This window comes from Zonotrichia albicollis, chromosome 5 (assembly GCF_047830755.1).
Source record: "Zonotrichia albicollis isolate bZonAlb1 chromosome 5, bZonAlb1.hap1, whole genome shotgun sequence".
Lineage (NCBI taxonomy): Eukaryota > Metazoa > Chordata > Aves > Passeriformes > Passerellidae > Zonotrichia > Zonotrichia albicollis.
The window spans coordinates 23,707,985-23,732,236 of NC_133823.1; the positions used below are offsets into that span (position 1 = coordinate 23,707,985).

The 24,252-nt window shown below is 39.8% G+C and overlaps 1 protein-coding gene across 3 annotated transcripts in view; it reads left to right on the forward strand.

Annotated features, from left to right (window-relative positions):
• Positions 1-1,426: 1,426 nt before the first annotated feature.
• Positions 1,427-24,252, forward strand: part of DKK2 (dickkopf WNT signaling pathway inhibitor 2) — a 42,510-nt gene continuing 19,684 nt past the window's right edge. The window contains exons 1-3 of one of the 3 annotated variants that reach the window (XM_074541067.1): positions 1,427-1,485; positions 2,860-2,948; positions 4,224-4,432. In XM_074541067.1, coding sequence (XP_074397168.1) covers positions 4,298-4,432 — 135 coding nt within the window. In that variant the 5' untranslated portion in view covers positions 1,427-1,485; positions 2,860-2,948; positions 4,224-4,297. Of the gene's footprint in view, positions 1,486-2,852; positions 2,949-3,398; positions 4,433-24,252 lie in introns of those variants that run through there. The other 2 variants (XM_074541068.1, XM_005484690.4) reach the window with 2 other exon arrangements.

The following is a 24,252-nucleotide window of genomic DNA, read 5'->3' on the forward strand; positions in this document are numbered from 1 at the left end:
TTTCCCACATGTGATGTAGGATTTGCCATTCATTGGTTTGTTGGTTTTTTTTTTTTTTTTGGGTAGTGCTGCTTCCATTATTCTGTATGGTTACTTGCAAAGTGTCCTTTTGGACACAAAATACTGAATTGCTCTGGGTGGTGTGACTAACCACACACGAAGTATGTGGGCCTTAGTTTCTCCAGAATAGGCATCAAACTTAGTGGAGAACTTAGAGGTAGACTGTGTTTCTGCATGATCTGTAGTGTGGCAACCTCTGCTTAGTGCACTCCATGCACTTGGTTCTCTGGTAGAGGAGCCCCATGGCAAAACACAATGTGCCCTGTGGCATTTGATGTTTTAGAAGTTCTTGATGTTTCTCAAAACCTAAGTTGCAGTGACACAGTCATAAATCTGGAAAGCAGAGATGCTTCTTCATATTTTTGCCTCCATACTGGCTTGTTTAAGTGGATATTGTGAAATCAGTCTGTGTACAGACTCTAATGTGCATCAGGGCTGCTGAAGTGAGGAGCACAGGTAATTTACACATCAGTTTGGAAGTCTGTATTTGAAGTAGAAAAGGCATGGGTTGAATGCTAGGTAAAAATGGGGGGAAAAAAAACAAAACAAAAAACTCCCCATCAAACTACCAAATAGCTGGTTTCTCTACAGGTACTTCTCTACAAGTACAAGCTTTTGTTAAGGGAAGAAAAACAAAAGCTCCTCCCTAGCACAGATTTGGTGTCCTGCCCATCTACATCTGCTTTCTGTGGTCTTGAGCGTCCTGTTGGCCTGGCAGCAGCTGCCCTGCAGTGAAGTGGGTTGTTGCTTCCTCTGGAGGGAAATGTCTGTCAGGCTAATGAAGCAATACCTGTTCCCAGGCCCTCAGAGATGCTGCAGAATATCTGCCCTTCAGAGCAGTCAGTCACAAGATAGGTCTTGCCCTGTTGTTAAGTTACCCATTTCTGTTCCCACTAAATTTAAATTAATGCTAGGAAACTTAGTTGAATATAACTGACTGATGAACTTCATACTTCAATGAATCCAGATTGATTGACAAAATGAGTTTGGGGCACCTGTTCTGAGATAGCTGAAAAGCTTTGATCATTCCTTCCCAGTTTTCTTCAAATTTCTAAGTGTTGTGGATGTAAAAGGACTTTGTTGTTTACATCTAAAGATTTGTAATGTGGCTTGAGTTTTCCATGTATTAATGTAAATAAAAATTTTAATAAGGTATTAATAGACATATATTTAATGAATTTAGAGTCTGCTTACTATCTGATCCTTTATGTGCTGTGTGCCTCTTTTAATACCACCCATGTCCATTTATTTCAAGAAGAGCTGTATGATATTGGCATGAGGTCATTGTATTGTGTTTTTAATGGCATGAATTCTCTTCACATGTCTCATCAAATTATTTTGTTTTCTTTAGAATCTTCCCTTATTCCAAGAAACTCTGGTGGATAATACTCTACCTCTGACTTACAAATTTGTGTTTGTTCCTGGGTAAGAGAAACACAAGTGAGATAAGAATTTTCCATGTCATTACCTATTAGAGCTTTTCCTGTGGGCATGGATAGCTGTTTGCTTTTGGGTTTGGGAGGGCTGAAGCGCCATGAGGCCTGGGTGTCAAAAGCCAAGGCAAAAACAATCAAAAGAGACTGGCTTACATCTCTTTCCTGTGAAGTAGCAAATTCCTTTCTGATTTTTCAGAAACATTTCCTTAAAAATGTCTCCAAGCATTACCAAGGATTAAGTCAGAAAGGTAATTTTAGTTTATTTGAAGCTGCCCAAAGATAGAAAAAAAAGAGAAATGCTACGAAGAAACAAACTTGAGGGCTTTTTTTTCATTCTTTGCTCTTTGCCAAGCTGAGTACAAAAAAAAATCAATTTTAATTTTGAACCTAAGTTTTTGAAATCAAGTCCAATAAAATTTATTTCAGTTTCAAATCCAGTATACACAAACTCGTCTGAAACCTGAGTCAGAGCAAGTGCCATACTCTGTAGAAGAGTTTAAAACTCAGTCTTGACACTGACATGTCATTTCAGTTGTTCCTTAAAAACAAAAAAAATTAGTAATTCCCTGAAGAGATCTTTAGATAAAGAAGATAAAATATCCAAAAACTGCTCCAGGAGATTGATTTAAATTCTCTCAAGCAATTCTAAGGTTTGAGCTGTGGATAAAGGCTGAAATTACTCCATTCTTCACAAGGTGCTCTGTTTAATATAATACAGCCCATGAGGTTAGGACACATTGCTACCAGACAAATAACGCTAGCTGGACAACATTTGACGGACCTTATCCAAGGTGGTGTGGTTCCTGGGGCATTGCTGCAGAGCTCCCAGGTCCCCAGGAGGGCTTCTGCTCACTGCGAGAGAGCAGCAGCACTGGAGGCCACAACGGTGCCTGGCTCCTTTCTGGTTTTTCTTGCCTTGGCAGCTGCTGTTTGCACAGCAGTTAATTTACAATAAATGAAATTTCGAAGTGCACATTTCTTGTTCCCCCCCTTCTGCTATGTAAAGGGTTAGAGTAAGAGGAAATGATTGATTAGAGGAGGCACCCTTCAGAAGAGGGGAAAAGTATGAAAATTCTCTCCACTGTTCCCAGACAAGGTAATGTTCATACAATAACATGTGGAACAGCAAGAACACTGTTCCCCTCACCATCTTTTGTTCCCTCCACCCTCTTACACATGCCCAGGGGAAGGACAAGGGCTTGTAGCTGCTCCATGGCAGTAACTGAATGCCTCACAGTGATGTTCTCTTCTTTGTTCTAGAGCTTTTGCAGGGAAAAGTTAAGAGTTGTACTGTTCTGCTAATTTTGTGCTCTGTGTCCCTTTATACCTTCTGTTTCTGAAACACGCTGTTTTGGTGCTGCAGCGAGGTGATGTCTTGGATGGTGTGAGTGTACTTCGTAGCACTGGGGGTTTTACAATCCGATGTGTGCTCAGGCCGAGGAAATGGAAAAGGTGAATACGAAGAAAGTGTCTTGGGTTGATGTTGGCACTGTGGTGTGAGAAGGGGCAGGTGTGGAAGAGTGCAGCGCAGCCTTCTAGGCTGGCCGTGCCCTGAGCTTGGACATCGCTGGCTGGGGCAGCAGGTTCGGCGGGGCTCGCTTGCCGCCCCTCGCCCTCCAGCTCTGCGCGTCCGAGCGTTCCGGGCTTTGCCGGGGCACCTCGACGCCCTTGTCCCGGTGCGGCAGCCCCGTGTCGGGGAGGGGACACGGGGGACTGAGCCCCGAGCGGGGCCGGGCACGGCAGGAGCGGGGCCGGGAGCGGAGCACGCCCGGCCCGGGCTGACCCCCGCAGAGGGGGAACCCCGGGGCTGGGGGGAAGGGGTTGGAAGGCGCTGCCCGGAGTGTCCCCCCCGGGATGGGATTGCGGGCTGCCGAGGGGTCAGCGAGAGGCTCCGAGACCACCGAGTGCGAGGGGCAGCGGCGCAGGAAGCCCGGCGGGGGCTCTGCCTCCCCTGCCGGGTACCTGCGGGCCGGCCCCGGGACTGCTCCGCCGCCGGATGCCCAGAACCCCTCGCCTCGCACCGACCGGGCTGCAGGAGGAGCAGGAGAGGAGGAGGAGGAGGAAGAGTAGGAGGAGACCGGGCGCTTTCACTCCTGCTGACTGCTGAGGCAAAAGGCAGAAAAAGGAGGAGGGGAATAAAAAGTAAAGAGGGGGGAGAGAGAGTGAAAGAAAACTAAGCCCAGCTTTTGCCGGTGCTGCTTGGATTGGATCTGGTTTGAGTTTCCTCTCTGCTGGCTTGAGCAGCAAGAGAAGGAGGAGTGGGGGGAAGTCGCTCACTCTTCCTCTGAAGCTTTAGCAAACGTGCTGGTGCCTGTGCTGCCGGGGAGCTGCCCGGGTGCAGTTCCTTCGCAGCATATTGCTCTCGCTGCCTGGACTTCTCGAGGACCTGGAGGAAAAAGACATCACAGACCTGACAGTTGCTCACTGCCTATAGACTTGTCACTTTTTTTTTTTTTTTTTTTTTTTTTCCTAGGAGATTCTTTTTTAAAAGTATTTTTCTCCCGTGTCTCAGAGCAGCAGTTCCTTGAGTGGCTTTGAAATCCACTGCTTCCTTATCAACTTCGGGAGATATTTAGAAAAACTTTTACCCCCTGTCTTCTGTTCTCATAGCCAAAAAAAAAAAAAAAAAAAAAAAGAAAAAAGGACAAAACAAGATAATCCTTTTTGGGGGAGGGGAGATGATCGTGCTGATGTGGAATAAGTGCTCCTGCTGTCTCCTCTTACTAGCCGCGGTCCTGATCGTGGAGAGCTCCCAGCTAGACAGCTCCAGCTCCAAGGTGAACTCCATCAAGTCCACCCTGATGGGGGAGGCTCCAACTCAGGCAACCAACAGATCTGCAGGCATCCACCAGGGACTGATGCTTGCTAGCAGTAAGAAGGGCAAAATGCTAGAGCAGATGGGAAAACCTCCCAAGCACTATCACCGGCAAGGAGAGGTAGGACGTGGCTTCATTGCTTGAGTGTCTGTCCGTGTGCTGTATGTACATAATTGCTGGTCTTCCCCCTCATATTATTTTCAGAGCTTTAATATCCTAAATTAATTAATTTGCTTCATTGGGCTTGCCTGGAACAATATAATCTCATAATAGATGTTAAGACTGTGCAAGTGGGAGGTTTAAACCATTCATTTTTCTCTGTAGGGTTAATAACCGATGGAAGAAAGAGCAATCTATAAAACTATCATTTTTTCTTTTTTTTGACTCCTTCAAAAGGCTGCCAGAAGCAAAGGAAGAAAATTCTTGGTAACTCACAAGACAGTATATGAGTTGAATTTGAATAGGTGAGGAAAATTTAAACGTGAAGTAAAAAATTCACAGCAGTGTAACAAACTTGGTTTAAAATCACACCTGGCAAGTTGATCTCTGGTATCTTTATCCTTGGTGAGAATAAAAAAGCATGCTGTCCCTGTGGTATACTTTAAGGTACAGTCCTTTGTTTAATAAGACAGAAAACTAATTCTATGTTCCTTGTCCAGAATATGCTCCAATGATTGTGGAAGTTTTGTTTGGTTATGAGAGTTGGAATGTAAAGAAGATAGAAAAGGTTATAGAAAAAGAAAAAGAAGGTTAAGGGGAAAAAACCCCAACACTCTGACTTGCTTGTGCAGTCCTCTTTCCTCTCTACCCTGTCTGGAAACTTGCAAGTTGATAGAAAATAATCTTCATTCAACTGTCTTTGCGCTAAACTATAAAGCAGCATTTTAAATCATCAGTCGTGTTCTTCCTCTCAAGTCTTGACTTGGATGGTACGAATGTTTGTGTTGTGATGTTGAAAGAGGTAGACTTCTTCAGAAAATGTAGATTTTATTGAGTATTATTAGTATCTCTAAATACAGCTGCTTTTCATAAGCAACATTGTAGCAGCAAGAGAGTGTGCCAACATTCAGCACTAAAAAGGCAAAATACTCAATGCCTGAAGGGTCTGTACTTGCTTAAACTTTCCTTATAGCAGCAGAGAAGCTGAAAATTCAAGTAATACACTGAATTTGCTAAAGTGTTTCACATCAGCTTCCTAATAATTGAATGTTATAATTTGGTTTTGTGTGCAAGCATAGTAACAGTAGTGGTAGTTTTGGTTTTTGTGTCTGAGAAATTTCCAAGCTTTCTTTCCCTAGCCACTCAATTGCTTTATAATTTGCGCAGAATTTGGTTGCCTCTCCTTACCTCTAAGCAAAGTTTAGCAAGAGATGCTGTGATGAAGTTTCATATTACTAAAGTACTGTGCTCTTCTCTAGTTCACATTTTACTAATTACAATTACATTGCTATGTTGAATCACCTTCAGGAGATAGAGGTGCCCAATGCACCTTCTTATACGTTCTCCTTGGATTTTCTTTTGTTTTCTACGTGTTCACAAAATGTCCAAATACAAGTCCTGTTTTCCCCCTGAGTGTTAGCAGTCTCATGAGTTTTGTGAGTCTCTGCTGCCCAGCTTTTGCCTTTTGGAGAAGTCTTGCCACCTTCCCCCATGTACAACATCATCAGCACTTCACTGTGTATTCAGTGCAGTGTTGAGAATATTTGATTATAGTTCACCCAGTTCCCGAAAAACAATTTGTGCTACCCACTGGTTGTGTTTGCAAGATTTGCCCCTAACTTGCCAGCCTGGACTGGGATTTCTGGGTGCTTCTAGTTACTGGCATGAACTCACAAGGCACACTTCAAGGGAGTGATGGCTCTGTAAGTATCTGTAGTGGTAGAGGAGATGTCATGCCTATTAAGATTTCATGTTTGTAGCATAAGCAAAGACCCCCAGAGAATTGGTGGCTGTGACTCCCAGGGAGTGAAGCCTGACCTCCCATCAAGGGCTGTCAGCACTGAATTTACCCTCTCTCTCTGAGATTCTGTCCCCAGATCTGGCATGGCCTCACACAGATGCATGTGAAAATGACACACATTTGCTCCCTATAATTCTAGATGCTACTTTTGGCCATCTGCCTGAAGCAACACAGTTAATGCAGAATTGCAATGGAAAGAAGAAAAAAAGGAAAAGACAAGGAAAAGAAAATGAAAAAGAGGAAAGAAAAAAAGGAAAAGAAAAAATAAAGAAAAGAAAAAAATAAAAAAAGAGAAGAAAAAAGAGTATCTTTTCTGAAAAGTTTTCTCTTTGGTGATACTTCCAGCTGTAGGGCTGGTAAGCCACTGCATTTTTAACAGCTGGGTCATGCATATCAACCAATTAAGACATGATATTTTCATAATCTTTTTTGAAGTACTCTCGTATTAGGTTAGTATTTAATTTGTTTAGATTATGGGACTTTGCACTGAAGTTTACCATGCCACTTGCAAAAGAGCAGGCCTATGCATTTCTTTCTAAAACAATCTGTTGAATTAGTGGAATTTGTAATGTCTCAAAAGTAAGAGTATCTTTTATATCTTGGCAACATTAGATGGTGAGTTGAGTGTCTTGTTTACAAGTAGGAAATAGTTTTAATAAGGACCAAGGAAATGCATGTTAAAGATAAATTAATAGAATTTTGCTGTTGTAAAATCTCTGAGCTGTGCTTTCAGCTCTGGATTTACATGTGGTGGAAATCACCAAAACTGATGAAAGGACCATCAGCCTACAACCTATTTGCTTTTCAATTATGTTAATTCTGAGGACTACGAGCAACTTGGGAGTGTTTAATCAGCGATAAATCAACTGATACAATAGTTGATGGCTTATCTGGAGTGTTGATATTTTTCAGCTGGTAGTTACAGTGCTTCTGCCCAGAAAGGGAAGATCCAGCGCTCTTTTGTCAGGCAAAGTTCCAGTTTAAATTAATGAAAATACTCATATGAGCAAAGCAAGTTGATCCAGCTTGCAGAGAGACTGGCGGGGCAAATGTGGATTTTAGTAGACTTAACATTTTTATGTCTTTCTGAGGAATATTATTTATTTTCTGGTCTTATTCCCTTTACTGCCTTGGATCAGCAGGGAATGAGAAGCACTGATGTGCTAAATCGGTGAGATTTCATTCTCTTCACTGTTCTTTACTGTCAGTGCTGCTTTTCCTCTTCTACAAACTGCTAATGTTTCCCCAATTCACAGAGAATCAGAACGTGTCTACAGCATTTGCACAAGGGAAATTTTTGCTCAAAGCCAGTATTTTACAGTGCATGCTAATCTAGGTTACTTTGAGGAGGTCAGGATTATATTCTGTCAGCTATTTATTTCCTTTCAAAACTTGATTTAGAGAAATGCTTCTGGGGATATCCAACACCTCAGTTCCATGACCTGTCTCTGAAAGTATTCTGGACATATCCCCTCCCTAGGAAGATATGATACAGTGAACAGGGTCATAATTGACAGTGAAGATAGATTAATTTTTCTGTGTGTTAGCTATAGCTTCCACTGTGCTTGGGCAAGGTCTCCCACGTGAGTGCTCTAGCTCAGCTATAGAGATGCAGCCTGAAAGGAAAAATAGAACATACTGTACGATGCTTGAAAGGCCATTCCACAGATTCCTGGTTGATGACTTTGTAGCCTCTTTAATTCACTTCACCATCTTTTAGACTTCCTGCCTCTGGGTTTTAGTCCCCTCTCTCCTCTGAGACGTGTCCCCTCTGTCAATGCCGGGGTTTGCACGCCTTCACACTCAATTGCCTTTAATGATCAGGCAGGTTGTGACCTACCAAGCTTTATTTCAAGTTATTTTCTCTCCTTAATCTACGGGTGCTATTATCTTCTTCCCTTCCCACCTCCTGGCCACAAGCTGTCGCTTCAGTTCATTCCCCAGCTAGATGTGTCTCTCATTCCCTTTGTCCCTTTGCTGCTGCGTATCTGTTTGGGTTTGTGCTTCCCCTTGGGACTTTCCTTTCCCCATGAACATGATGGGAGCAGTAGCAATGAAGGGAGGAACTGGGACATCCAGTAGAGAGAACTGACACATCTGTGGGGCTAAGGGATAATGAGGTCTGGAAAAGGGAGAGAGGAGTGAAAAGCTGGGACAAGTTTTAGCAAGTTTTAGTGCTGCAGAGGCACAACAGACAGCTATCAGATAAGCCTTAGTATTCCAAATGCACTCGGTTTAATGCTAAGATGTGTTTATTTTTTTAAAATTCTATTGCAGCTTGAGCTAAGGTGTTTGGGACCACAGAAGCCAAACTAAAGAGGCATTTATTCAAATTACTAATTTGATACTGATCTCATACCTATTAACGCATGGACGTACATGTGTTTCTTGGACAGGACATAGTTACCCGCAAGGAGTTGCTAGAAAATGTTTGGATGATGCTTTGTAGCAAGTAAAACAGCATGAGATGTAGTAATTGAATGCAGTGCCCTGACAATGTTACAATGAAATGTACCAAAGACACCAAAAATGTAACCACTATCTTAAATAGCTAGCAACCAAGACAGTAAAAATTATTTCTTCATGGCATTAAAAATAAATTAATTAAAATAGCTAGAAGTTACATCCAGCAATAGCTGCCTTTAATTTTTTTATTTAATAAAAAAAAATACAGAATTGCTAAATCTGCAGAGGCCACCAGAGGATTAATTCCTTGCTCTTGCTCTTTGGTGTTAGAAATCTGGGTGATATACTGGTTTACTGGCAGCAGTCTTGCTAAATAACCTACTGGCTTCCCTCTTAACTTCAAAAAATTGGGTGCAGAGTATTATCTCCTTCCTGGGTCATGCTTGGTGTCTCCTTCAAATTGCTATTATTAACTAATGTCATAATATAGAGCAAAAGCTCCTTTAAAGTAGCTTTACTACTGGTATTTCCTATTAGCTTTGCAACAATACCTAGAAAATTTCTAGAACTCTGATGTGCTGCTGGGTGTGCAAGTACTTAGGAAGAGTCAGTTTCTGTATGGAAAGTCTGTCAGTGCTTAATGACAACACAGAAGATGATGAAGCATGATTACATTTTCCCCTCAGAAAAGTGAGTCTGATTAACTCATTATGTTTGATTAACTGATGCTTTGCAGATGCAAATATAGCACAAGTTTAATTTTGATCGTAATTATCTCAACACCGGATGTATCTTGCAAGCACTTCGTATCTCATGGCTTGTCAGTAGAGCCTTTGGTCCTTTTACACTTGTTCTTACAAATGCCTCACCCTGGAAATGTTGTTCAGGAGGAATTTAGCTCTGCAAAGGAGGAGCCCCATGAAGCTTCTGCTTCTGTTTGGTTTTCCAGCGTGGCTTTCCTCTCCAGGTTTTGTATATCTGCTTATTTTTTTAAGTATATGCAAACAAGTTATAGATATATGTAAAAATATTAATTTGGAGAGCACTTTCAAAACAGAGAGCTTTCCCTCCTGCATGTGCTTGCCAAGGTCCCTACCAAGTTCATGCTACCACCTGCATGCACACACGAGCTGTGGCTGGCAGGAATCAGGGTGTGGTGGGACACACCTGGAGCCAGCAGCCCCTGCTTGGCCCATCATTGCCATGGGGCTTGTCACCATGGCCTGTCGAGCTTTGTGTTGGTTTTGGCACCGCAGTCATGAAATGTGTAAGATGGATTTAAGGAGCTGGAGTTTGTGTGACACCATAGACATGGTGGAGACAGGTAGAAGCCGTCATTCTGCTCTTCCTGCACTAGTACAATTCCAAGTGTATTAAAAATTTTATATTTATTTTTTTCTTTTAGTGAACTGAAGATAATCCTTTTGAAATATTTATCTTTTACTGCTGTGTTCTAGGTGGTGTTTCTGGTACTTTTAGGTTGAAACCTATAGGAGGCTTCTATGAGCTTCATATCCATGGATGTGAAAGGCCAATAGAAAAGCCAAGAAGATCAGAAGATTTGCTTTGCTCCTCTTTTAAAATGATTCTTGTCTGCAAAAGTTTTTATTTTCATTAGAGACCATGAACTTCATCTCATCTTTTTTTCACCAAGTGTAGGATGTGCATTGGCAGTGTGTGTCCCCAAAACATCACTTTTCTTCAGTGTAACTTTTCCCCTTTTTGGTTGAAGGTCAAATTTATTCTAATGGAAATTGTAATGAACATTAAGCAATTTTCAAATTGTAATAAAATGTGGAAATAGGTGATTTATGGTATTTCCAAGCTAATTGCAGAATCCTTTGCTCCAGAATGGGCTACAGAATGTAGTGCTAGAGAGCGAGCGAGATGGCTTAAAAGGATACATATGTTCATACTAAAGGACAGCATAATACTAAATCACAGCAATCTTCAAATAAAATAATGAGTTTTGTTCATCTTGGTTACAGTTTTTTGGGGATAGGTCTTAAATGCATCTATGATTTATACATTTTTGTTCACACAAACAGAACCTGGGTTATGAAAATAAATGGAATACAAACACGCAGTGGGAACATGGAGTTCACTCACTCAGCAGCTATTTTGTTCTTACTAACGGAAAGAGCAGAGCAGTGCTACAAAAAAGAAAAAAAAACTTAAAAGTTGTTGGGTTTCCCCCCCCTCAAAGCACATAAGCACACGGCTCAGCCCCTTGGGACTTTCTTAAAGCTAAGCTTTGATATGATTGAATTTTCATATGCATAGTAATGAATCTTTGAGACATGCATGTTGCACATGTGTAGTGCAAATGGCACTGGTTTAGCATTTTTAGCAGTAAGCAAAGGCAGACTGCTCTGCACATGCTTGGGAATGAGGTGTTGCTTCACTCTGCAAGCCCTCTGCTTCATTCTCTGTGCATCATGTAAGTGTGAACCAGGCTGTGCATGCTTTTAAAAGCATATTTATCGGTCCAGTGAATGAGAGGACAAGGTTCAGTTCTACGTGTTTTGGCAGCTTGCCTTGAGTAAAGCGGTGACTTGCTGTCAGCATGATCTCCTCTCTGCAATCTGAAATGACTACAGTGGAGATCTCTTAAAGGAACTGCGAACACAATGCGTTGATGTTGCAGCAGGAAACTTTTATTCTTGGAATCTCATTCTTAACTGGAACAGCATCAGGGAAAGTAGTGCATCTGGTGGGGGAAGATCTCCTTTACTTTTCCTTTTGCACAGAGCAAGGTAGCTTCCCAAACTGGGTTTGTTTTTGAGATTTTTTTTTGCTATATGTCCCTACAGGAAATGGTGCACCTCTTCTTGGCAGTCTGAAAAGAAACTAAACTGGACATTCTGCTGTGGCCTGACCAGTCAGGATCAGTACATACTGCAGTGTACTTGCCATACTTCTTTGTTTCTTTTCTTCTGGCTTGAAAATGATAGCAGAGACCCCTCCCACCCAGTTTGTTGTGGACTAAGGATACTGTTTTCTACCTCAAAAATTAAAAGTTTGTGTTTCTTTCTGTCTTCTGGGGTTTTTGGTTGCCCACACAGAGACTGAGCTATGAGTCTTTTACTCTCTCTCTGGTAGGAGTACTAGGTGCATGCTTCCTTTCTTTCTTTTTCAAACATCATCTCCCTCTCATTCTTCAGGAGGGAGGGAAGACAGGACATAGCAAATGGTCATGTTTTACCAGACCTGCCATTCTTAAATTTCAGTTTATCATCCACTGAGGTAGCAATAATGACACCATCTGGCTCACACAACCAACCACTCTGTGTGAACTGAATGCTATGGGGTTGCCCAGTGAGACTGAAAGTTGGTTTTTCAGACCTGTTCAGTTGCTGTTACTCCCAACAAAGCTAAATTTCCATTTGTATATTATTCAAAACCAATTCCTTTGGTAGGCTGAGAGAGTGTTGGTGTAGGTCAGAATTCAGGAATGGAAATTTTGGGAACCAAGAAAGAACCATGAAAATAGGAGGTTGCTATCTTCTCTCCACTTTCTCCATATGGAGCCAAATGTTGATGTTGCCTCATGTCATCTTACAGGTAAAGAGAAAAACTGCCTAGGCTTGTGAGTCTACTTCATAGTTTGGTGGTTAGTACTGAACTGCTTAGCTGCGTACAATGTTTTTGTAATTGTTTAAGTAAATACTGAGTTCTTAAAATGCTCTTTAGGAATGCTTGTAAACTTCTGTGCTTGGATTTGTCCCCATTGCTATCTTCCAGACATCCCGCTCCTCGCCAGGAAAATGGCTTTTTAACAAGAAGAATACTTTGGAAATTACTTTCTGAGAGGGTCCTGGCCACAGCAGCTGCAACAAATTGCCACTGAACTTCAGTCCCAATTGATTTTTATTGCTAAAAGGATAAGTGACCAAGTGAATACTTGCATTATACCTTCACGACGGTTTATTAAGTATCAAACTGTAGTGTGTGATCTTGTCTAACCAGAAGAAGGTTTTCTCTGCAGAGAAAAATTTCCCTCAGCCTTTGTACTGACGCTTAAGCTGCAAGAGGGTGTGAGAGTCCTGCCAGTCCCAAACTGTTCTGTGGTTAGGCTGGCTTAGGGTTTTCCTCTGTCAGAGCTGGTCGGTGATGTCAGCATAAGCAGAGCTATAACAGCATGAGGCAGCTGAGAAGTCAAAGCACCGCAATCCATTGCGTGTTGGTCCACCTCCTGCTGAGGAAACAAGTCCATGGGGGGCATTTCCTGAGCATGAGGGTTTTGAGTGGCAGCACAGCTTCAGCATAGCTCAGATTGTGCTAATTGTGAAGCATTTTTGGCATGATTTTCCAAATAAGCAATACAGAGCCCAGGAAGGTAAATAAAGGATGAAGCAAAATCTTGAGATAGTACAGGAGGCATGCTTGTGTCCTTGAGCAGGATTTGCCCCCTGGAAAGGAGGTACAGGTGGGCTTGCCCTTGTCTCAGCCTCTCTACTCTAGCTCTGAGGATCCCTCCTTCCCCAGACACGCTGGCCTCGCTGTCACTGCTGTAGCTTTGGGGCTTGGGTTTGGTTTTGTCCAATGAATTTAAAAGGATGATGCCTTTTCTTAAGCACTATCCTCTCAAGTTATCAGTGAAGAATAGATAAGAGAATCTTTATTTCAGGCATACATGTGCACTCCAGGTGTGAAGGGAACTCTTAAACTGTTTATGAGCACACAAAGCCCCATGAACAAAGAGGGCAGAAAAGAATGTTGTAATTTTAAGGAAAAATATGTTTTAAGGCCCTGTTAAAAAATAAAGCCAAAACAGAGCTGCAAATGGGCTACAGATTGTCTGTGTAAGAGAGATTAGCACCCTGAAAATCTCTGATAGTCTTGTGCCACAGATAGTCCCAGTTAGCCAAGATGCCATTTGAGTGGTTATCCACTGTCAGGCTCTTGGAGAGTTACCCACAGAAGCCTCTTCCAATAGGCATACACAGGTAAGCAGGATATCACTGCCTTGACTCTGTTTTAAAGGTTTTAGATGACTAGAAGTCAATGGAGACATTGTATGAAAGGTGTGATAGTGGGGTGTGAGTTCCAGATCTGTGTGCCCTTGTCACTTTTAAGTTTGGTGGGGTTGAAGTCTGTTCTACTGTTAAAGGGTAAGAAGGGTCAAGGGCAGTTAAAATGAGAGAAAACACATTACTTTAACAGCCATGTGAGGATATCTTAATTTGTTTCTAACAACTTTGAGGTACACTGAGGGTAGCATCCATAGTGATGGTGAGAATTCACTACTCAAACAAAAATGATGTAACTTGCTCCCCTCCTGCACTGCTTTCCAGCAGATGCACCAAAAAGTTTGGCCATAGACACAAGTTCATGCTGCCAGAAATGCTACACTTCAGTTCTTTGCTCTGCAAAATATGCTGCTTTGTTGCCCTTCTTATCCAAGAAGTACCACGCACTTCTGCACAGAAAGCCTCAAAGGTTTCGCCCTGTTTACTGACAGGATGAATCTGAAATGTATTTATGTACCTAACTCACTGAATGTTTTCAGTGGGAATTAGGTTCTTCATGCATTTAGGGAGTGTAGTCATGGTCTTTTCCATGCACAAGAGGAATTCAGAGAAAGTCATCTGTCTGAGACTTGGTGCAAGGCATGCTGAGGGACAAGGACCTCTCTTCTCCATCACCTATGTAAGGTGGTCTGAGTTTGGTCATCAGAATAATTTGTTATAATTATTATTACAGAAAGTTTAATCAGAATAATTTATGCTGTTCCCTCAATGATGAAATAATTATCTAAAAAATCAGTTATAGGCCATATCTAATGTAGCAGACATGATTACACCAGCCCTTCTCTCTGGGTTACAGTCTTCATCTAGAGTAACTTTTTTCTTAAACCAGCATATCTTTTAAATTTTTTTTTTTTTCTGTAAAACTGGACATTGATGCAGTGATGTTGCAAGGAGAGCTGTAGTGCTTGTCTTTAATGAGCCTCTTCCTGACCCACCCTGTGTAAAGCAGTTGACACATCATGTGTTGTGCAGCTGGGACGGCTACCCTGGCACATATCTCTGATATATGAACTTTTTGACTTTGGCCTTTTGGAAGCACTGGTCCCATGCTGTTCTCCAGAGTCGTGTTTAAGTCATTTCCCAGACACTGTGGATATAGGGCCAGTAGGAGCAAAAGCTGCAGTGGAATTCACGAGTACAGATTTAGCTGATTCTGTGAAAACAGATTGCACAACATAGACTGACAGTTTCTGGATTTGATTTTCTCTCTTTCCTTGGTTTGACCTCCAGTGCTCCTTCTGTCAGCTGGTCAGTATTTGGTTCTGTAGTTGTAGAGTTTGTGCACTGTGTGTGTATGTGTGAATAGGTTTTTTTTTTGTTTTTTCAGTTTTTTTGTGGGGTTGTTGTTTTAATTTTGCAATGTAGCCCTTTCAATTTGAATTTTACCCCTTGATCAAAAGGCAGGCCAGCTTCTGTGAGGCAACAGCTGGAGGGCTTGAAGGGTGCTGAGGTGGCACAGGGGTGAATTACAGGCAGAGTGATCCATGCTGCTGAGCAGTCTGAGGAGACAAGAAGAGCCATGGACAAAGTTCATGTCCTGTCAGTGGAACAATGAATATCTCTGTCCCTGTGGTACAGGGAGCTCAGCTGCTCCTGATGCTTTTGACTCTACTGGAAGTGTTGGTTCTTGTTTGCTTTGACCATTTGTTAGTAAAATGGCCACTGCTTTTACTTTTGATCCCCTTCTGCCCTAAATGACCCTATTGTCAGGAAATCAATTTAAAGAGTAGTTACTAGAAAACATTTTGTGAACATTTGATCAAAATCAAATTGCTCCATCTTTGGTCTTCAGATACTTATGCCAATGGAGCTATAACTCAAGTACAAAAACTTTAAAGAAACAGAATTGCCAAGATATAACCCATTTCATAACTGATTAGAATAACAGAAAATTGATCAAAAATAAGGAGGATTAAACAGCCATTTTCACTTTACAGGGAGGTTATGAGCAAAGCTTCACATAAACATTTCAGCACTGATGCTGTTCAACTTACTGGCAAATTTTCTGGAAAATGGGCACAGAAATTTTGACAAAAATTTATTCACAACAGTAAAAACTTAAGTGAACCACAGAGTTGCAGTAGATGCCAGTATACTGACCATCTGAGAGATAAATCCCAAGGGTAAAATTCTGATTTTGTAAAGTAACATAATATGGTACCGTATTGGCAATTTGGCACATAAGTGATAACCTATAATTTAGAGTAAATTTAGCTATCTTTAACGGTGAAGCTGACCAGAGAGACAAAAATTAAATACTAAGAACATATTAAAAAAAATCCAAGTAGAATATCAGGAAGTGAAAAAAAACCAGAGGACATTTTTAAACTGGTTCCAATCTCATGGTGCTGAGTAACTGTGAAAAGATATAAAAGCAGTCGGGATTAAATGGAGAAAGGATGATCATAACACCAGAACTGCTTAAACACAGGAGAAAGTAAATAGAATGCAAAGACCCAGTTTGGAAAAGGAATGCCCATAGGAGAACAGAATAGAGAGAAATAAAGTACCCGAGAGTGAGAAGAAAGTGAGTGAGGAACAATTGCTTAGTGTTTGCTGTAGAAGAAGAGCCAAGAGCAGACAGTGTGAAATTATCAGACAGCCAGGAATTACCTTTTCATGTTGTGGATCTCATTGCCACATGATCCTGTGAGAGCCATGTGTGGGAACTGCTCACATGGAGAGGAGACAGGCACAGAGATGAGAGATGGCACTGGTAGGTGCTGAACTTCCAGCCTCAGATGTGTCTAAGGGGCTGTTGGCTGAAACTGAGAGAGTGCAACTGGGAGAGATCCTACTGTGGTTGCCTATAACCTTATTCCTCTGAGTATTTGCATCTAGCTGGATGCTGACCTGGCCACTTTTCTCTGATAGGTTATAGCAATTTTCATGTACTTATGCAGTTAATAATTTTTATCCACATAAAATCAATTTTTTTAAAAATCAGTATCATAAGTATCCCAGCTTGTTGCCTTAATTAATCAGGAAATGTAAGCATATCTGGTTCAAAGTAAGCATTTGTGTTTTGTATACTTCTGTTAGGATATGCATATACAAATAAGATGCAAAAACTTCACTTCTGAGCTGAACCCAGTCCTTGGGTCTATGACAGTGGGCACTGATTTTCTTATCCTCTCCAATACCCATGGACATCAGTGCTAACACTCCCATGAATGCCAGTGTGGCTTTGTTATACACATTTTTAGTCAAAATCTTAAATAGTCCAAAGAGATTGCAGCAGCAAATGGAAAACATGACTGCAATGAAAAGGAAATGGAAAGAAGAGACAAAGAGGCTTAGAACAGATTTACAAAGTATTCAGGATACAGAAGTCAGGGGAATCTTTTGAGAGATTTTTGCTAAAATTTAATCACCTGCAGAATTAAATACTTTCCAAAAAGGGTAAGATTTTCAAGTCATTCATTACTCAGAATAAATATTTTTGGGGTTTGGGGAGGGGGGTGGGGGGAGTTGGGGGTGGGGCGTGTGTCTTTTTGCTTTTCTTTCTAATTTCCTCAAGAGTTTTGCTAATGAATAAATCCTTCCCTTGCAAATTATCATTATACACAGGGCTGAGTATCTTTAAATTTTTGAAAAGTCCAATGTTTCCAAAGTTGTTGCAGTTTTGATGGAAACTACTCTGATGCCAGGGAAGTACAGGGTTTGATGGCTCTGTCTACAAATGGATAAAAAAAACTGAGGACAAAGAGCAACTCAGAATTACAGTCAAACTCTAATAACCACCTCTTTTATCTTTGAAGTAAATTTGACCAGAGATTTTAGGAGCCTAAGTAGAATTCACAGTGTTGTAAGTCCTGGTATGTGTATGTTTGTGTGCATGTCTTTCCCTGCTTTCACCAGATCCTTCTCTGCATCAGGCAAAAGTTGGAGTTCACAAAATATTGTGTTCCCTCTGTTGTTTTCCCCTTGCAGCAGTCTCTGGTCACCATCTCTGACTTAATGAGTATTGATAGTATTAAAAAAAAAAGTTTTAAACCCTCCTTTGATCTTCTCTTCCACCTGCAAACTCCAAATGAGTTAAAAGCTATGGTTAACACACATGTTTAAATACTTTGGCATTCAAACTTGGATTCCAACCATGCAGGTTCAGTAAGAAACTTGGCAGGACTGCTGCCTCTCCACTGTGCTTGACAGCAAAGTGTGACATCTTGTGACCAGTTGATTGATGTGAAGATACTTGGTGCATTTATGGATAACATGAATTTTGGTAGATGAGACTAAGTCCAGTCTGCTCCTTTCTCTAAAGCACACGTGGAAAGGAACTTGCTATCCTGAACTTGTCTGCTTGCTAAAATCTCTGACATCTTTTTTGCTGGTAAAAAAAAATTCCAGCTAATCATGTGTTATTTGTTAATTTTGCTGGTTTTGTGCACATGGTGTATTAGCTATCTGAGCAGAGCATTTTCAATGGCTCTGTAAAATATATTTACAAGGGCCACAAATGCTTTGTTGGTTGGACTTCAAGCATAATACTTGGTTGGCTCAGTCATCAGTTATGCTAAATTTCTATGGACTAATTCAAAAGAACCTGTCAGTGGATGCCATCTGAATTTCCCCATCAGAAAAATGCTCCTCTTTGAAACAGCTATATGATATTTTAAGGAACTAAAAGCACTTGGAAGATGATAACATAGATAACCAATCCAACCATTTACACAATAGGGAGTATTTTTAGAGAAGAGAAACACAGAAGAAATTAAATGCCATAAAGTTTAATAAGAAGTGCACAGGTTGAATATGGCCCTGCTTAAGTCAATATCCTTTTAAACAGTAGTTTTTCTAAACATGCCTTGGAATATTTTTATTTTTAAAAATGCATATCTAACAAAAAAATCTTGGAATACAAAGAATCTGGTTTTTTGTTTGTTTGTTTAATTGTCCAATGTAAAAAAAAAGGTGCTGTTTTCACAATTGGTACAGATTCTAAGCAGAAAAATACCATAATTTATTGCTGAAAGGAAGAATATTTGTTTTGAGAACCTGCATTTGCTCTTGAATCAGCAGGTTATGCTGCATTAATTTCTTATCCTTCTCAGCTTTCATGCTCTCCCATCCATCTCTTTCTGATATTATATTAAACTCTTGAGTGTATAGGAATTTAGGTTCCCAGGATTCTGAGTTAGACTGGAACTCAATTCATCTGACAGACTTTGGAAACTGGGACTGTAATTCCCAGTTCATTTAGATACTTAATGACCATTCAATCTTCTCTCTGTGTTTCTACTTGCTCACTCACTTTTTACACAGTAGGAGTCAGTCAGTCTTCAGATCAGAAGCATATGGTACCCCTCCAGCAGACAAACATTTTCCACCAACATTTTGAAGAGAATGAAAATCTAAATAAATAACCCCCAAGGCTGAAAGCGGCCTATTCACCAAACAGCAATTCCACAGGAAAAATAAATGTTCAGCAAAGTGATCTTTCATTTGAAAATTGGATCCAGACCCTGCAAACTGAGAAGGGTGAGCAACTGTGTCATATGTGGTGCAATGCAGTTTGTCTGCAAAGTGTGCTGCCACAAGGTACTGATGTTCTGCTTATGGGGAAAAGCAAATTGGGCAAAAGCTAAACAGATTGTTTGTCAGCAAACTGTTGAAATCATGATATCATGAATATTATCCCTCATGAATTATAAATGGTTAATGAGTACGGACCATCCACCAGCTAGTTCAGAATGATGCAATGCAGAACAGATTCATCTTTCAACACTCTGTTTTGAAAGGAGTAGATTCTTGTTCTTTGAAGAAAGATGGTAAAATCTGAAGGGCAAACAAAAATTAGTCTTTTGGAAGGTCAGACACATAGTTCCATGTTTATCTTTTGCTCTAATGTTGTAGTTTCTCGGTAAATTAATCATTGTTGTCTTGGGTTTTTTCGCAAGGAATTCACTTCTTCCATGGAGCTAACTTCAGTAGTAGTAGTAGTAGTATCTTATTGAGGATGGAGGAAGGAAAAGCACTGTAAGGACTTAAGGGCCAGTTATCCTGTCAAAATGCAGTGTTATAACTCAGGTGCCTTTTCAAGTAGCCATGTGAATTTGAAATCAAAGGGATCTTTTCTGAAAAGAAAAATCACTCTAAGTATTATAACTTAGAAAACACCATTTTTCCTCAGTTGCACTGATTTTTTTTCCACCTGTGCAAGTCATCTGAATTGAAAGGAAATTTCAACAATATACAAGAACTAAATCCCATACCTTTGGGCTTCAGGCTAAGGTGAATTTGTGCTTAAATTGATTTAGCAAGTGATCAGTCAGAAAAAGATTTTAAGAAGGTAACTAAAGCATTTCTACCTTCAAAATACTTACAAAATTTTGACCAAGGACATAATTTTAGGAGTGGTATAGTAAAGACAATATCTATAATTTTCCCTCTGTTATAGTATATACTAGTATGATATTTTTTATATTATATATGGCTCACATATCTGTACATATGTGCCTATATACCAAGACCATTTATCATATGTGGATTAAGCATGAAGTTTAAAATTTACTCTCTAGGGGTTTTTGCTGATACTGTGTTGTTATTAGAACTGCTTTTGCAATTTCTAGTAACAAGAAAAGGGAAAACACCATAAAAGAAGTTCAAGAAGTATTGATAGAAACCCAAAACCTTCAGTTCTTGTTAGTGGGAAAAAACCCTTAAAGAAATTTGGTCTTTTGAAAACAAAATTATTCATGATTTTAAAATTAATTATTCAGTCTTACTAAATGCTCAAAGCATAGCAAATTTCCTTTTCTAAATAGTTTTGAAGATAAGGTTGGAGTCTGGAAATAAAGTAAAATTATTATAAAACATGTTGCTTTAAAAATGGCATAATGTGCTTTCATGTGTATTGTTTTCTAAAATTTAAATTTAGTCAGTTCACAAAAAGGATGAGAATTATTCTATCTCTTGGAGATTAAACCTTTCCTGAGATCAGGTTGTGCACTTTTTCTGGTTCACTCATTAAAACTAGTCATAATTTTGTGATTACTTTTTGGTCAAGAACTTTGCTGTTCATGCACATGGAGAATATTACTGTCTGGATTCAGGTTAATAGGTGTCATAAATGAGGGGAAATATTTACTGTGTTAAGGAAATTCAGAAAACAAATTATTTTAGATGGATCTGATGGCACAATTTAACATTATCCCTTACTTCAGCAACTGGATTTCAGATGGAAAGACTAATTAGGACATTTGTAGCACAAAGCTAGTGTTTCTTTGGCTGAAGAACCTTTGTTGAAGCATAAAATAATTTCTACTTGAAGGGACTGCTTTGACTAGGGTCCTCCCCCCAAAATAACCACAGTAATAGTAAGTGTAAGATTGGTCTCATATAGATGTGCAGAGATGTGAATTGTTAACTTCAATCTGATTCCTTGGTACTACTTGTCATATTCCTGTGGAAATTAGTGGGAGATTACAAATTTCTACCAACAGCAAATCTGGCTCTGCAAATAATTTTATATTTATTTTATATTTTATATTTTATATTTTATATTTTATATTTTATATTTTATATTTTATATTTTATATTTTATATTTTCATTCCTATCGTTTTAAACCACACTGGCACAAAAAAAGCCTGCATTAATTCTTTCCTCTTATAAATGTGCATCTTGGCATATCTGACATCCAGCAGTAGTTAGGAATGCCAGCCAGCCTTCCATGTCTGTTTTTATGAAGTTGTATGCCAGTTGAAACTGCCCTACAAATATGTGTTGTCTTTGTCCTACCCCTCAGCTTCAGAGCCACATTTTAAAACATGGCTATAATGCTTTTTTGCTTGTATAGATAGATCTGTTAGCTGGTGTTTCTGTGTAGTGTTTATAATGAAAATTTGTTGGAAAACTCAGTTATATCCAATTATTTCTAAACCACTTCCTACTTGGTAAGGTAAGGATGGGATTGATAAAACAAAGAAGTGTTCATTTGATGTGTGGTTTTGTGACTCACTGGGTAAAACTATTTATGCTGTGTGACTCCAGTAGGTTTTCAAACAACATCAAGGAGATATTTATTGGCACTGCTGGTTTTGTGGCACTGAGTAAAGAATAAATAAGTGTAAAGGAACAACTGTTTGAAGTTCTTCTAGGAGAATTTAAATCCCATATTTTCCAACAATGTGAATGAGTCTGCATTTGAATGCTAAACCAGAAAGGTTTATGGTGCATATGGTACCTATTTGAATTTTTTAAATGTCTAATTTCTGCCATGGAAATGGAGGCCAGCTTGAGTTATTTATTGTGGGATGCAGAAGGAAATCACAACCCTTTGCAGGGACACGTTAGAATCCCTGCACCATTCAGCCAGTTTTCTCCTGTCACACCTACTTAAATTTTCAAAAAGAAGCTTTAATGTATTGAGTGTGCTCTGGATCTTACTAGTTCCGAGCACTTATGACAGCTTTCAGAGATTGCTGGTGGCTCCCAGTAGATTGTAATTCTAGAAACAGGAGCCTGATGCTAAGCCTCACCACCTGTTCCCCATTATTTTCCTTCAGAAGAAAACAATGCAAGTATAAGATTACATACTAATGGAACTCATTTTCACTAAATAGGTACATTTGGTCACATGTTATTTGGTGGCCCATAAAAGAAAAAGAGGAAAATAGTATGCTGTTTTCAAAAGGGAGAGGCAAATAAAACTTAAATTCAGTTTCCTAACTAGGATAGCTAAACCAAATTCTTCCATGGCAAGTATACCAATATGCACTATATAAGTACATACAGATTGCTTGTTGGAATAGCCGTGTTTTCAATTTGATTTGTTGTCCTATCCTAAAAGGCTTTGGACTTCATTAATCTCTTTGTAAATTCCCTTTAGAGCTAGATTTGAACCTTTTTGGCATTTGCCCTGAATTCCTATTTCTGCTTTCCTTAAAACAATGCAGGTCTCATCTCTAACCAAGGTTTTTCTACTGCCCCTCAGTAGAAAAAAATTACAAGCAGATATAGCACGTTATAATGACACTTGCAAGTTAAGTAGTTCTCTGTTATATTCGGTTATTATTTGCCATACACCAGCGTGGTCCCATGTTGTATCTCTGCTATAAAGTCATGTGACATATATCTAGGTAATGAAGGAATATTTAAAATGAACTCATCACTGCTTTTCTTATTAGGTGAGAAAAGGGTTTAGTATGGTGTATGCACGTGTAGGCAGTACATTTTTCAAGCATGGGAGCATGCGTATGTCTCCCTCTCTGGAATCCTGAACACATCAGCATTCATGTAGAAGCTGTGATAGCCTGGCCTGCTCAGGGTACTCACCAGTCCTGCTCTTGGGTGCAGACAAGCCTCTAAAGTTGTATCTGTATATCTGCTGCTATCTTATTCCCAAGACCATTCTGAAAAAAACAGCTTTTTTTTTTTTTTTTTAAGAAGCTTTTCTTCTTCTCTGAGAATCCATGTCAGACTGTTTGTAGCCTTTCTTCTTTGTCTTGTTGTTAGTCTCTTTTCTAGCCTTAGTCTTGCTTCTTGCAAACTCTTCAGTAAAAAGTGGTGGGTTTTTTGAGATAGTATACTTTTTGAGGTGTGCTATTTCCTGATTTTTACAAGCAAGGTTCAGCAGTTCATTGAATGGCAGCAAATTAAGGGTGACTTTACCCACTTCTTGCACCTTTGGGGAGATGAGGTGTTATTAGCAGTGTTTCTTCACTGTTCGTGCTCGGGAGACAAACCCTTCAGTCAGTAATCCCATCAAAATTAATGGGGTCATGTGTGTGGGATGCTTTGTAGCTACTTAAATCAATTTTCTGGAGTAGGTTTGGTGGCTGTATGAGGCAGCCAAAATGGAAGCACTGTCTCAGCCATAATTACCAATAGAAAATACTTAGGATCAGGCCTTTGATCTGGTTTATTCTCTCAGATGTGTTTGTTCTGTAGTATTGGACTGGATTCTTAACTCTGAAGCTGGAGTTTTGCACAGAGGAAGCAGAAATAGATTTATGAAGTGCTCTATAGCTGCTTTTTCTGAATGAAGTACTGCTCTAATGACTTTTATTCAGGGACTACGTTTGTCTGCAAATCAGATTATTTAAGTTTTTAAGAGTTTCATTTCAGGTGTACCAAATGCATTTCGGTGGACATTGTCAGACCATGACATTACTCAGTACATCGATAAATGGATGTGGTGTTTCTGAAAAGTTGACAGACATGGTCTTAGCTTTTCTGTCATCAGAACAAAGCATTTCTATGCCTCTTTTCAAAAGTGTGTCCAAGTTGCTTTAAAATAACTGAAAGTGAATGCTTCCAAACAGCAGAAAATTTACATTTAATAATTTTTCTTCTGCCATGTATTGATGACCGGCCCTTCATATCTTTGATCATGAGGTAAGTCTGCAATGAGTAAATCTATGTTGAAGCTCAGTGAAACCATGGGATCACTGTGAGGACTATTCACATTAGGGAGAGATTACAAGATCATGGCTTTTTAGCCTTTTGATTTATCAAATAACTTTAAAACTTTGTTCTGATTTTGGCTAGGAAAGCCCCTTTTTTGGCAAAACACAAAATTTCCTTTTGTTTACAT